This window comes from Podarcis muralis, chromosome 10 (assembly GCF_964188315.1).
Source record: "Podarcis muralis chromosome 10, rPodMur119.hap1.1, whole genome shotgun sequence".
In the NCBI taxonomy this organism is placed as follows: domain Eukaryota; kingdom Metazoa; phylum Chordata; class Lepidosauria; order Squamata; family Lacertidae; genus Podarcis; species Podarcis muralis.
In genome coordinates this window covers 69,168,720-69,184,422 of record NC_135664.1, presented here as the reverse complement: position 1 = coordinate 69,184,422, position 15,703 = coordinate 69,168,720, and the positions used below count along the sequence as shown (strand labels likewise).

Genomic DNA, 15,703 nt, shown 5'->3' with positions numbered 1-15,703 from the left:
CACACATACTTCCTTTTCCCACCCCTCCTCACCCCACCTTTGTGTTAGACTTCCAATCTACTCAATTGCAATTTCTTTCCACTTCTATTACTTTCTTTCACACACCTTTAACCTAATTTCATGCTTCTTTTTCTGTTACACATTGTTATCCATCTTATTTAGTATTCCAGTATTTAAAACAGAACTTGTTTATTCTAATAGGAGTTCTGATTTTTCAATATGGTTTTGCAAGTATCCTTTAAACACCTTCCAGTCCCTGTCTATCTTCTCTTTTGAGATCCTTCCAATTTCCCCCATTGTTTTGGATATATTGTAGTACTCCAATAATTTGGCAAGCCACTCTATTTTTGTCAGTATAATACCACTTTTCTAATTTTTCGCAATCAATAGCCTTGCGGCTACTGTTGCGTATAAATATAATGTCTTGTCTTTTTCCTTTAGACTTCCTGGTACAGTACTATTGGGAATAGCACCTGAAAGTGACAAGACATTAAAACTGTTGCAACAGGTGGCTACTGAAGAAGGCCAGAGCCCTTTGATTTTTTTTAAAAAAAGCACCTTCCAGGGCAGACAGCACCAACAGGATGGGATTCCTGCATTGCAGGGGGTGGACTAATTGACTCCTTGTAGTCCTTTCAGCTCTACAATTCCATTACTGTAGGATGCCACAGTTCCTTCAGCTACTAGACAGGATGCAAGCTCAGGTTGCTTCTCGCTGAAGCAATACCAGAGTTCAGTGTTCCTAGAGGTCAGGCTGCCCTGTCCACAGAACAGGACATAGAGATGGGAAGAGCTTTTCCACTGAATTGTGAGTTCTGCCATGAAGGAATCAGGGATAGGAAGGCAGCCACAAACCTGACGGCCCTCAGCCTCCATGGACATCAGCAGCATGGGGGAGACCTGTGGCATCTCTCCCATTCTCCGTGAGCAGGGTCTTCCTTGTGAGGGAATACTGTTTCTTTACATAACGCTTGCAGGCTTAGTCCAAGTCCCTTTCTCTGCCTCCTGATAGCCAGCTGCAACCACAATTGCACTCAGCTTCCATTGAGCTCCCTCTGCTGGCCAGCTCTGATGCTGTGCGTTCTGAGCTTAGTTGGAGACAAGGGCTTAGGACAGTGGTCAGCAAGCTTTTTCAGCTGTGGGCTGGTCCACTGTCCCTCAGACCATGTGGTGGGCCGGACTATTTTTTTTTTGGGGGGGGGGGAATGAATGAATTCCTATGCCTCACAAATAACCCAGAGATGCATTTTCAATAAAAGCACAAATTCTACTCATGTAAAATCACCAGGCAGGCCCCACAAATAACCCAGAGATGCATTTTAAATAAAAGGACACATTCTACTCATGTAAAAACATGCTGATTCCTGGACCATCCGTGGGCCGGATTGAGAAGGCAATTGTGCTGCATCCGGCCCACAGGCCTTAGGTTGCCTACCTCTGGCTTAGGAGCAGAAGAAGGCGCCTTACACTGTATCTGGTCATTGGTCCATCTAGCTCAGTATTAATGGGCACTGGCTGGCAGAGGCTTTTCAGGTTTTCAGACAGCTTTCTCACCCAAGAGGTGTAGTGCTTAATAGCAGTGGACTCGTAATCTGGTGAACCGGGTTCACTTCCCCGCTCTGCCACATGCAGCTGCTGGGTGACCTTGGGCCAGTCACACTTCTCTGAAGTCTCTCAGCCTCACTCACCTCACAGAGTGTTTGTTGTGGGGGAGGAAGGGAAAGGAGATTGTTAGAAGCTTTGAGATTCCTACGGGTAGTGATAAAGCGGGATATCAAATCCAAACTCTTCTTATTCTTCCATTGAGCTTAGGGATTTTTGCTTGAGAAGACCATAGACCTGCCCGCCATCTAGATGGCATCTGCTTGGCTACTGTGAGAATAGGATTCTGGACTGGAAGGGCCATTGGTTTGACCCGGCAGGCTCTAATTATATTCTTACGGCAAAACAGTATTATTAAGATGGCCTCTGGAATTAGGCACACTTTCGGACCGAGAGCAATGCATGGAAGTTTCTTCCAGCAACATGAGGTAGTCGCATCCGATGGTTACATCATACCAAACATATTCGCTGTGTGATCCCTGATTGGCTGGGATCACATAAACCTCTTTGGTGCTTTTTAAAAAAGAATGGCAGCAGAGCAGGATGAAACGACTACAAGGAAACATAGGGAAAACCGTGTGAAAGAATGGAACGTAGGAGGTTTTCATGAATTTTGCTCTTGGGCAACTTTCCATTTCAACAATGCATATTTCAAAGTATGTAAACAAGGCTAGCAAGAGGGCAGTTCCAGATGTTAGCTGGAGCTGCATGCAGTACATGTATGACCAGTTGTTATTCCTGCTCCCCCAGCTGTGGTTATTGCAGTGCTGCACACTTGTTTTGTGGCAGTAAATTCCAGGTACAGCCTTCTACAGGGTTATCATCTTTGTGGGGAGACAGTATTGCAGGCTTGTGGGTAATTTCCTAATGTAATGTTTTATTTACAAATGTACGGGTCAAACACGCAGGGCATTGGGAAGAGAAGCTGATGCGTGTGGCACGTTTTCCATTCAGCCTTAAAACCAAAAGGATTTGGGGACTTCTGGTGAGAAGCAGTGGTTCCCATAGCCAGAGCTGCAGGCCAGCTATCTGCAATCAGAGCACGTTGCTCGCTTAGCTCTGGCCGGGGCTATAAAATTGCATCTTTCCTTCTCAGGTGAAAAGGCCAGGATCTGCAAACGGAACGGAGGGGTGGGGGGAAGAAAAGAGAAAGGAAATCCAGACCTCATTTCCCTCCTAGTCTTTGAGGCAGAGAACATCACGCCGTAGCAGTCAAAGGGCATGGAGAGAGTTTGATTTGGAGCCGAGATAAATTTCCTGAAACACTTAGCTAGCACGTGTGCATCTCCTTGCTCTCTCTCACACACAAACACACACACACACCTGTCCAGAAGTTCATCCCTGGAAAGAGAGGCAAATTGGTTGCACTCAGTGCCTTTGATTACCAAGAGCAAAGGCAGCACACTGTGGTTCATGTATTGAGAACGCAACGCGGGTTCAGGCCAAGGTCCAAGCCACCACAGACTCTTTTAAAAGAGGTAGGATATGTGTGGATTAAACAAGCAACCCACCGAAAGGCAATGTTCCCAACAGCGAAGCATGCAAGCTGGTTCTGATAGAGTGGCCATGAGTCCTCCTTTGTGGAAGGTGGTCCTCTCTTTGAAAAGCTATCTCAGATCCTCCAAGTGTCCCTATTTTCCAGGGACAGTCTTGATTTACAGAATCAGTCCTAGTTTCTGATTTGATCCCAGAATGTCCCTCTTTTCCTTAAGTCGACCACACTTTCATCAGAGAAATGTTGGAGAGTGTGGAGATTTGGGAACCCCTGAGCCAAGGAGATAAATAGCTATACAACCTTTAGAAGACATTGGAAGGCACCCCTGTATAGGGAAGTTTTTAAATGTTTAGTGTTTTATTATGTTTTTTATATATTTTGGAAACCCAGTCAGAGGGGCGGGGTATAAACAACAACAACAACAACAATGATAGAATGGGGCATCCCTATTTTCATCAGAGAAATGTTGGAGGGTGTGGATACTATCCAGGCCAAGCCTAGTTTAAAGGTGAAGTACCATAAGAGGAATGAAAAAGGACGTCAAGAGTTAGCAACAGGGCAGCAGCCCAATCAAGTACAGTGGTACCTTGGGTTAAGAACTTAATTCATTTTGGAGGTCTGTTCTTAACCTGAAGCACCACTTTAGCTAATGGGGCCTCCCACTGCCGCCACACCAACACTGTGCGATTTCTGTTCTCATCATCCTGAAGCAAAGTTCTTAACCCGAGGTACCACTGTACAGAGACTTAGAACGTTGCCTTGTGCAGAGTCAAGCCATTGGTCCACCTACTTCAGTGTGGTCTACAGTGACTGACAAGAAAATTTGTATACAGCCTTTTGAGGGGGAATCAAGCACCACCTACGAAAAAGTGTGTGCTGTACCTCCTTCAGAGAAGTACGGGATGAAGATTGAGTGTCATGCATTGTGTTAGCTGTTAACCACACCAGTCCTGGCTTAACAGAGTGCACGGAGTGAACTCTGCTGCGCCGACTTTCTCCCAAGTTGGATGTTGTGGAAATTGCTAGTGGAGTTGCAGTCAAAGGTCTTTGCCCTTGATTATCTCTGTGCAGCCGGCAAACAAGCTGTAACTATAATCTGGTGCCTCTTGGGCAGAGGGGTGGGCATGGGGGGAGGGAGGGGATGAGGAGGGAGAGGCAGAAGCTGGAGTCGGTGGCGTTGTATTAAGTTGGAGACGGTTGCAGCATCTCTCTCTGCTTTTAGAGACCTGGGAGCTGGATGGGACTGTTTTGCAAGCTCTGTTGTGCTTCTGCCAAAGGAATTTTCAAGCGGTAAGGTGTGAGAGAACACACTTTGCGGGAGAGGTCCCCACTTCGGATTTGGAATACATTGTGCACATCTGCGTATGGAAAGCCAGACCTGAGCGAGGGATGGTGGAGAAATTGGATTTGGTTTGCATTTAAAGGCAAACCCAGTGGCAAAGCTGCATGCTCCGGCACCAGGGGCGGAGAGCAGACGGGGGCATGGTGTGCGTCCTGGGGGTGTGGCATGCAGCCCGCAGGGGTGTGGTGCCCAGCGCAGTGGGGGGGTCACAGTGCATGTTGGGGGTGGCCACGATGGTACCCCCCTCCCCAATGGTGCCAGGGGCAACGCTCTCCCCCCATGTCCCTTACTCTTCTGCCAGTGGGCGAACCTACCTAATTCACACTTTCTGAAACCATGCGCAAACCGAAACACAGCCATCTGCACTTCTCCGAATTTTGAAATGCAGTTCTCCATCCAAGAAATGTGTAGAAAGATGTAGAAAGATGCATATTTTGGAGTAACGTGTGCACAGAAATGCACATATGAGTAAAAAAATAATGTGGTCATATTGGGAAAAAATATTCTGCACAATGGTGCGTAATTGCACAGGAAAAAAAAGTTTTAATTAGGAGAAATCTTCTCCAAAATGCAGGTGAATTTTCACGAGCTCTTTTTCTCGAAAGGCAATTCCCAAGCTGAGGAGGAGATGTGGGGAACTGGATTCAAGATTGGAAAAATGAGAAGCAGGCGGAAACCAGAACAGTTGGAAGATTTGGGACAGATAATAGGAAGGGACTTGTAAACCCAGCACATGGTTTAAACTATGGAACTCGCTCCCAGGAAAGGCAGAGATGGTTACCAAGCTAGATGGCCTTAAAGGAGGATTAGTCAAATACATGGAGGTGAGGGATAGTGATGGCTACTAGCCAGGAGGGCTGTGCTGTGCCCTCTAGATGCGGGTGGCGCTGTGGGTTAAACCACAGAGCCTCGGGCTTGCCGATCAGAAGGTCAGTGGTTCGAATGCCCGTGACGGGGTGAGCTCCCGTTGCTCGGTCCCAGCTCCAGCCAACCTCGCAGTTTGAAAGCACGTCAAGTGCAAGTAGATAAATAGGTACCACTCTGGTGGGAAGGTAAACGGTGTTTCCGTGCGCTGCTCTGTTTCACCAGAAGCGGCTTAGTCATGCTGGCCACATGACCCGGAAGCTGTACGCCGGCTCCCTTGGCCAATAAAGTGAGATGAGCGCCGCAACCCCAGAGTCAGCCACGACTGGACCTAATGGTCAGGGGCCCCTTTACCTTTACCAATGCTTCTGAATATCAGTTGCTGGAAACCACAGGAGGGGAGACTGCTGCTCTCATGCTCCAATCCTGCTTTCAGGTTTTCCACAGGCATCTGGTTGGACACCATGACCACGGGATCCTGGATGTGATGGGCCACTGGGCTGGTCCAGCAGGCTCTTCTTATGTTCATATTTGCCCATCCCTGATCATAGAATCATAGAGTGACAGGTGTCTTATTAAAGAGGGATGTGACTACTGATGAGAGAGGGATGATTTCCCTGCCAGAGCTGTGACAGGAGGGCTGATGCTCAGAGCAGAAGGGAGAGCAGAGCAGGCTGTGGCTGTGGGTGTCTTGCCGTTTGCGCAGGCTCTTATTAGACAGATAATTTCCTTGGTTTGTTTTTAATCTATTCGGCTCACCTGCTTCTCCCTTCTGCCACCAGTCGCAGAGCTTTTAACTCGATTCCCTCATGTGAATCCTATTCCTCTAGTAGGTATCGGAACCAGCTGCCATATGGCCGCAGTGTTCACGATTGCCTGGCACGGCGCAGAAGCTGAGATTGTGTGGCTTGATCGAGGCGACATCTCCCTGACACTGAACAAACGGCAAGCGGTGTCTCCCTAACGTTGTCTTGGGTGACCAACCTGTGGATGAGTTGCCTGGAGGACCATAAAAGTCTATCATGCTGGGATGTTCTCGGAGGTGCCCTCTCCCCATTCCTCGCCCGATCCTCTCGCTGACATTTTTTCCTGAGCTGAGACTGGCAAGTGTAAGCTCCTGACGGTGTTTTCCTGCTGGCATTTGCTCCCACCACACACAAACGCACATACACAACAGAGGCTGCCGGCATTCTGCTTCCCCGCAGCCTCTCTGGAGACCCAGCATTTAAAATTCTCTCTTAAGCGCAAGCGGGGGGGGGGGGGTGAGCTAATGGGATATTGGCTTGTAGCAAGAAAGGGCTGCTTTGCTCAAGTACGTACACCTGATGCTATCAGTCAAATCTAGCTGCAAAGTGCAGTAGAACAAGAAGTACTTTTTCCCATTTATAGATTTCCTTGGAACGGCGCCGTCCTTCCCCCTTTGCATGCTGACTTTCTCCGAGCTAATAAAGAGCCAAATGTTGAGGCCAGGGAGCAAAACTTACTCTGAAATGGATTCACTATTCATATATATGAAACCATATATATATGGTTTTTCAAAGTACAGTTTTGCAGTCACCTATCCGACATATGAGGGACGCGGGTGGCGCTGTGGGTAAAAGCCTCAGCGCCTAGGGCTTGCCAATCGAAAGGTCGGCGGTTCGAATCCCCGCGGCGGAGTGCGCTCCCGTTGCTCGGTCCCAGCGCCTGCCAACCTAGCAGTTCAAAAGCACCCTCAGGTGCAAGTAGATAAATAGGGACCGCTTACTGGCGGGAAGGTAAACGGCATTTCCGTGTGCTGCGCTGGCTCGCCAGATGCAGCTTTGTCACGTTGGTCACGTGACCCGGAAGTGTCTCCGGACAGCGCTGGCCCCTGGCCTCTTAAGTGAGATGAGTGCACAACCCCAGAGTCTGTCAAGACTGGCCCGTACGGGCAGGGGTACCTTTACCTTTACCTTTATACGACATATGACATAAAACATACCCTCCAGACCAGGAGAAAACAAGCATGCCACCCTCCTCTTCCACGTGATAGCCTTTAAGATATTTGAAGGTAGCTCTCATATCTCCTCTCAGTCTCCTCTTTTCCAGGCTAAACGTACCCAGCTCCTTCAACTGTTCTTCATATGGCATGGTTTCCAGATGCTTGAGCATCTTGGTTGCCTTCCTCTGTACACCTTCCAGCTTGATGTTCACAGGATCCGAGTCAGTTCCTATGGAAAGAGGCGGTCCTTGAGGTTTTGCGGTCCTGAGCTATTTGAGGCTTTATAGTCTTTATGAATTCTGAATGTGGTTCTGATCTACAATGGAGAAGAATAAGGTTGATTGGAGTGTGCCACTTCAGACTACGGCTGGGGGATACCAGTCTTTGAACGCTCAAAGGGGAGCAGGAAATGTACTCACAGAACATTCACACACCGAGGAGAAAGAATTTGGCAGGAAAATGTGATTGGCCTACCTGCAGTCTAAAGTGGTCCAGAGTCATTCTGCTTATTCACAATAACAATCGTAATAATAATTCTGCATGTGTACGTCAAGCCCGAATGCTCGGTCAAATCAGTCATGTACAGTTCTGTCTGCATCACCTGTTCCCATACAGGTTTCGGTGCTGAGTTGCTGAATTCATTTGCGCCTGAGTGCATGTGATATTCTTCCCACCCTAACTCTGGCTAGATGCTCATAACTTAGAAACAGAAACATCAAAGTTTGGGAGAGGGCAAATTATTTAACTTTCATATTTGAGCTTCAGAGGGGATTTTAATGGGGCCTGTATTGCTTCTAATATCATAAGAATCCATTGAAACCAGCCTTTGAAGGTGTGTTGCATTAGTTTAATGGATTATAATCAGAAAACCTGCTGGAGCTCCTTTTTTTATTAACCCTGGGCCCCTCTAACTACATGGGTTGTGAGATAAAAGCCATAATTACTTCCTTCCTGGGGAACTGCCAGCGGTCCACTGAGAGACGAGTCTTTATTTATGTTGGTTACAGTTGGGAAGGATGGATGGAGAGGTGGTCATTGCCCAGCTTTAGGTTCTTCTATCCTTGGAGAACTTTCAGAACCTTTTTCATCACTCTTCGCGCTGATCTTCTTGGCATCTGCTCTGGTTCCTTAAAGAAAACGGGTGTCTTTTTATTGCTATGTGGTCCAACCAATTAGGGATCCCATAGCTAGTATGGCAATGTTATAATGCTATGTACCAATTGAGACTTAGCTACCTGATGAAGTCAAGTCATACGGCTTAGGTCCAAACTATCTGAAAGACCAGATTTCCTGGTTGGGTTTTGAGGTCTTCAGAGGAGGCCCTTCTCTCAGTCCTGCCACCCTTACAGGCCTGCTTGGTAGGGATGGAGGAGAGGGCCTTTTCGGTTGCTGCTCCCAGACTTTGCAACTCACTTTTTAGAGAAGCCATACTGGCACCCTCCTTGTTATCCTTCTGCCGGCAGCAGGCTTTTGGGAGCAGAAAGCTTTTTGCTGTGCTGTTTTATTGTAATTATCTGTATGGTGTGTGTTTAATTCTACCATTGCTTATTTTTTATAATGATTTTTTTTTTACTATGTTTTACTATGTTTTTAGCTCCTCTTTTTATCTGAAATCTGCCTTGAGTCCCTGGCAGCGTATGAATGAATGAATAAATAAATAAATAAATATGTAACCCTATCCAAGTGAGGGTTCTGTTTTCTGTCCAATTTCTGAGTGGGTGAACACTTCTTGCCCACTTCTGCAGCTGCCCCAAAGTTTGGCGTCCCGTGACATGAGGAAAATAAAATCTCTTTAGAAAACGGCCTTGATGATTTCTAATGCAGACATATCTGAAATCTATATGTAAGCGGTTGTATGAACTTCCGTTACTTTTCCTTAGATGTCCCTGCTGTATTTGTTCGATGTTATTTTTTGTGTGGTTGCGGTGTTTTTTCTCCAATTCTAAGTTTTTAAAGTTGTTTTTAATGTCATGTTTTTTATTGTTATCACCTGCCCTGGGACCTTAAGTGAAGGGCAGGTAATAATAATAATAATAATAATAATAATAATAATAATAATAATATCATTGGTAAAAAGGTAGGGAGCCCTGACTGTTAGGTCCAGTCACGGACAACCCTGGGGTTGTGGCGCTCATCTAGCTTTATTGGCCGAAGGAGCGTTCAGCTTCTAGGTCATGTGGCCAGCATGACTAAGCCGCTTCTGGCGAACCAGAGCAGCACACGGAAACGCCGTTTACCTTCCCGCCAGAGCGGTACCTATTTATCTACTTTGACGTGCTTTCGAACTGCTAGGTTGGCAGGAGCAGGGACCGAGCAACGGGAGCTCACCCCGTTGCGGGGATTCGAACCACCGAACTTCTGATCGGCAAGCCCTAGGCTCTGTGGTTTAACCTGCAGCACCACCTCTCTGCAAACAATTGTTGGAGCAGCTCTGGTGCTGATCTTTGCCCTAATGAAAGCAAACCAGGCAAGAGCGCCACAGGACCTGTTGCTACCTCTCTGCTGTCTTCAGGCACTAACTTCTCAGGCCTTCTTCTGTGTTCCCTTCCCTCCCAGGTGCACAAGGAAAGAGCAATGTGAGCGGTCCAGAGAGCCCCGGAGGTTTGCCTCGGAGATGCAGCAGTGCGTCCGACTGACCGTGCACCCCAACAACATCTCCGTCTCGCAGTATAGCGTCATGGTAAGGGCAGAGGCCTTATTCTTCTCCGCAAAACACCCCATTTCAGCTTCCCCTGGCCTTACCAACATGTTTACGCCCCATTTGACCTGTAGGCTTAGCAGCACGTCGAGTTCTGCGTGGACGCGAAGCACGTACTTGCATCCCCTCCAAGCGCCCCTGTTTTCCAGGGACAGTCCTGGAATTACGAAAGCTGTCCTGGCTTCGGATTTGATCCCAGGCTGTCCCTATTTTCCCCGGTGCTGACGGCTGCCTCTTCGTGGCCTCTCCATGGTTGCCACGGCCAGCCTCCTCTCTTGGGGAGCTTATAGCAGCTGCTGGAGATCAGGCGACAAGGAGAGGCTGCCATCGCTGAGACCCAGTGCCCTGTGATGCATCAGATCTGAGCGGCAGACAGAATAATAATAATAATAATAATAATAATAATAATAATAATAATTTATTTATACCCCGCCCTTCCCGGTTCAGAAAACCGGGCTCAGGGCAGCTAACAACAAATTTAAAACACTTAATTGATGCAACAAAAAACAGCATGAAATGCAGTATAAAACGTGAATAACAATAAATTCAGAATTCAAAAATCAATTTAGGGGGGAATCCATCCAATAAACATTAGATGATCGCCAGGGCTAGCTGGCTAAATTAGTACTATTTGGGCCAGTGAGGAGACCAGGGGAGAATTAGCTGTGGGATCCCAGAGAGGGTAATCTTCATAAAAAGGGGAGGGGGAGGGAAGGAAGGGGAATAAAAGATCAGGCTAAGTTCAAATTGAAAGCCAGGCGGAATAGCTCTGTCTTACAGGCCCTGCAGAAGGAAGTTAAATCCTGCAGTAAAGAGCCGCCCTGGACGGGAAGAAAGGAGGAGCAGAGAGGCAGGAGTCTTGATTTTTTTAAATTAAAAAATGCTTCTTTGTCTACTCAGTTTGGGGAGTGAGAATTGCCCCCATTTTCATCTGAGGAATGTTGGAGGGTATGCACTTGTTGGTACAACTGGCCATGCTGAATGGATCTCAAGGGTCCTGTGCACAGTTTAGGATGCCTGGACCCATTGAAATCAGTGGGTGCCAAGTGTCCCTACATCTTTCACACAGGACTGGGGTGAAAGGCGGCTCAGGAGTTTTCCTTGGCATGCACAGATACCAGGCCAACTTTTTTCTTTCTGTACACCTCATTGAGCAATATTTAAGCATTAAACACACGTGAAATCACACAGACGTATACTGTACCTTTAAACAAATCAGTAAGAACAGGAATTCACCGCACACAAAAGATAATCAGTGGTAATTTCCCAGTTGTAGTTTTCTTTCTTTTCCTTCGGGGAAAAAACTCTGTGTTGCTCAGATTGTGAGTCACTCCCTATCTTGGAAAATCACCCCATATATAGTCAGTCACCAGATTTGTGGGACAGGGGCATATTTCAGACCCATTTAAGAGCCCCACATCACATCTGCCCCAAACATTTAAAGCAGGGGCCAGCAAACTTTTTCAGCAGGAGGGCAGTCCACTGTCCCTCGGATCTTGTGGTGGGCCAGGCTATATTTGAGAGGGGGGGGGGATGAACGTATTCCTATGCCCCACAAATAACCCAGAGGTGCATTTTAAATAAAAGCACACATTCTACTCATGTAAAAACTCCAGGCAGGCCCCACAAATCACTCAGAGATGCATTTTAAATAATAGGTCACATTCTGCTCATGTAAAAACACGCTGATTCCTGTACCGTCCGCGGGCCGGATTTAGAAGGCGATTGGGCCGGATCCAGCCCCTGGGCCTTAATTTGCCTACCCATGATTTCAAGCACATTTACATCACATGCTTCCCAGAATCCTGGGAACTGCAGTTTCTTAAGGGAGCTGGGAGTTATAGTTTTGTGAGGGTTCCCAGATTCTTTGGTTTAAATGCCCGGACTTAGAAATCAGTTGCTTTTCTGAGCATCTAATGATGCAACTGGGCACCCAAGGGATCTCTAACCCCCCCCCCACACACCTTGCGCTCTTGCCATAAACTGGACATCCCCCCCCTTTCACTATACAATATTAATACGCTGTTTTTCCACTTAGTGGGCTTACAGGACAAATCGTTATCAGAGCCAACTAAAAATAACGTCTCAAAGACTCCCAGAACAATTTGCGTTATTAGAGGCTGTGTGTTTCAGTACCTTGGTCACAAGCTGTGAAGAGCTTTAAAGGTCAGCCCCGGCACTTTGAATTGTGCCTGGAAACAGACCAGGCTCCTGCGCAGCCGCTCTATCTATCCGCTCAAAGCAATTTCTATTACCTTGCTTCTCGGTTGAAACGGCTTACATCCGTATGAATAATGGCAGCGCACGCAAACATGTAGCGGCCCCTGAGTTTGTGAGGGCGTGATTTGTACCTGTGGGCCCCATTTATTTATCTATTTCATAATGTAGACTCCTTTATGTGCAGGGCCTTGTTGGTGACACAGAGAGCTCCCTCTGCTGGTGGTGCTAGGAGAGGAGGCGTAGAGAGTTAGGCTGCAGCACTGCAGTCTCTCTGTAGTCCGCAGAGTGCCTCTTGTGAGTAACTAGCCGCCTTCCTCAGAAGCGTCGCTCGTGCCGGCGAGCCTCGAACCTTCACGGCATTCCCCAAAGGCTGCCCACTTTGCATGAGCGCTGCAGAGCACTCCTACCCGCCACCGGGCAAACCCACCCCAGCACGGCGCTGTGCCAGGAGTCCCTGCATTGCCACCTCGCGTTTACATCTGCATCGCACCCCTTCCCCACCCTGAGCACTGCTTTCTGTCGAAGGATGCCACTTATGGAGCAAGAGGCATTTTGTCTTAGCACCGCCAGTGTAATTCTGCCTCTCTCGCTGGGCTTCCTCCAACAACCACCTCTTGCTTCTCCTCTCCCCTTTTCTCCTGCAGCTGGTCCTGGAGACTTACAATGTCCCGGAGCTGTCGGACGGTGTCAACTGCACCTTTGGGGACCTGTCAGAAATGGACGGCGTAGTGCTGGGGAGCCGGATTCAGTGCAAGTCCCCCGCTGCCAAGGAGGTGCCAAAGATCATCACAGCGAACGGTGAGTCCGACTGTTATGTACTGAAGTTCTCACCCTGGGCCAGCAGGGGGATACTGTAGATAGTTATGCAAATAAAGGATCGAAAGTGACGTTCAGTGATTGGATAGTTTTAGAAAATGGCAACAGTTACATTGTTCTGGAGCTCTATATAAGCAGGCTGACTGAGCTCCTCAGTTAGTTCTGTTCCAGCTTACAAATAAAATCGCTGTGTCGTCTGATATGTTCGCCCACAACTTAACACCGACCGAGTCTCCACCCAGGATGTTGTTACAGAGGCAGGGGGCAGAAACTGAATTCAGCTCCCATCTCAAAGCCCGCCACCTGCACAAATTCACTGTTGCCGGAAGGATGCACCAGCCAAAAAGCAGCCGTTCTTTGAAACCCACACGTCTCTTGAATTTTGCCAGTGCATGCTCACAAAGAACGCATGAGGTTCGGTAAAGCGTGCATTAAACATTGTGCATATCGGCCGGGGAAGCCCTACAAAATGCATTGTTTTAAGGGAAACGGCTTTGTAAAAAGGGGCACATTAAGCAATGTTGCGTACACAAACACATTATGAGGAGAAATTCACAGTGATACATTTTCATGAGGGTTTTTTTCTTCTCCTCCTTAATTAAAAAAAGTGCAAACTGATGTGGGGAAAAGAATTTAAGTTTTGGGGTGTGGAGGGAAATGGAGAGAAGCCAAAACAGGCAGACGCACCCATCCCAAAATTCTTAGGATTTCCCTTTTCCTTTTGAAGGCGAACTGTGGCATTTGGGAAGGGCGCTTAGCCCTGCAACAAGTTTGGGGGGCAGTTATCAAGAATGCTTCTCAGTGAACCCAAGAGCTGACCTTGAATGTCCTGATACGGAACAGGGGAGGGGATCATTTCTGACATGTGCTGAATCCAAGTGGACATTCTCTTTCCCCTTGCCCAAATTTAAACTTGGGGGCAAGCAGGCGTACGTTGCTCCCACTGCTCTGTCCAGCCCTCTGACGTCACCAGCAAGAGAGAAGTAAAAGGTAAAGGTAAAGAGACCCCTGACTGTTAGGTCCAGTCGCGGACGACTCTGGGGTTTCGGCGCTCATCTCGCTTTACTGGCCGAGGGAGCTGGCGTTTGTCTGCAGACAGCTTTCCGGGTCATGTGGGCAGCATGACTAAGCCGCTTCTGGCAAACCAGAGCAGCGCACGGAAACACCATTTACCTTCCCGCCGGAGCGGTACCTATTTATCTACTTGCACTTTGACATGCTTTTGAACTGCTAGGTTGGCAGGAGCAGGGACCGAGCAACGGGAGCTCACCCTGCCGCAGGAATTTGAACCATCGACCTTCTGATCGGCAAGCCCTAGGCTCTGTGGTTTAGACCACAGCACCACCCGCATCCCTAAGGGAAGAGTAGCTCTTATTAAATGCAACACATTTAACTGAGCTGTCAAAGTCATCAGCGTGGTAGATGGGCAGCGGTGGGGCACTCCGATGGCAAAATGTATGCAGGAGTGTGCATGTGCATGTGTATGTACAGGCCGGCGGTGATGAGTTGTTGTCAGGTTCCCTTTGGCGTGATTGATTAATGACTCTCTCAGGTGAGGAAGAAAATAATAGAGGTGGAAGAGGGCAGGCGGGTTAAAGTTTTGCATTAAACATGTGCACCTTCCTTATGAAATTCCTGCAATTACTGTCATCAGCCAGCATCCTGGTCTGTTAGGCAGGCGGGGATGTGAGGCGGGAGAAAGGGAGTAAGGTTGTGGCCTATACTTACTGGAATGGGGCTGATGGAATTAACTTAACTTACTGGAATGGGGCAGGAAGGCTCCTATGAAACAAGGTGATTCCGGCATTGCAGGGGTTGGACTGGATGCCCTTTGGGGTCCCTTGCAATGTTACAATTCTATGAGTCTCTGTTTTAAAGCACATCCGACGCACATTTAGAGATCTCCCTCCCCCCACTCCCTGGCCAAAGGATCCTGACAACTGTTGTTTCTTTAGGGTATTAGGAATTTCACTTCTGTGAAGGGTAAAGCTACATTTGTGTGCCAAGGCACCTGAGCCACAAAGTTCCCAGGAGAACAATAAAACACACTGGCACAGAGTATTTTCCTTTAAGGGTTCAAATATGCCACAACTTTGTTGGTTACAGATGTGAGCGGTTTGGCTTAGGGCAGGCATAGGCAAACTCCAGCTGTTTTGGGACTACAATTCCCATCAGCCCTGACCACTGGTCCTGTTAGCTAGGGATGATGGGAGTTGTAGTCCCAAAACATCTGGAGGGCCAAGTTTGGCCATGCCTGGCTTAGGCATTGGGGTGAAGCCAGGCTATATCTTGACTCCTGCCCGTCTGCAGGGAGTACACACAGAAGGGTAAACCACCGATAGGGGGTGCCCTATAACTTACGTCAGATAGTGGCTCCTGTGGGGTCCTCATAGGGCAGCAGTTCTCAACCTGTGGGTCCCCAGATGTTGTTGGACTACAACTCCCATCATCCCGAGAGAGTTCCTAGCTGATGTGCATCAGCAGGACTCACCCAATGGTGGTTAACCGGACTTCAAGCAGACGGGCTGAAGTCAGATATAGTCGGTTAGGACCAATGCCTAAGCCAATACTGCTCATCACCTGTAATCAATAAAGTTGTGGCCTTATTTAGCCTATTAACCTTAATAATTGTGTCATGTGTCATTATTTCCACTGGGGGGGGGGACTCGCCATGCAATGCTAAAATGGTCAACCTCAGGCAAT

The 15,703-nt window shown here is 48.0% G+C and overlaps 1 protein-coding gene across 1 annotated transcript in view; it reads left to right on the top strand.

Moving 5' to 3' along the window:
- PLXNA4 (plexin A4) overlaps nucleotides 1-15,703 on the top strand; it is a 598,107-nt gene that overhangs the window by 439,823 nt on the left and 142,581 nt on the right. Inside the window, exons 6-7 of the mRNA XM_077935356.1 lie at nucleotides 9,823-9,946; nucleotides 12,829-12,982. Coding sequence (XP_077791482.1) covers nucleotides 9,823-9,946; nucleotides 12,829-12,982 — 278 coding nt within the window. The remainder of the gene's footprint in view (nucleotides 1-9,822; nucleotides 9,947-12,828; nucleotides 12,983-15,703) is intronic.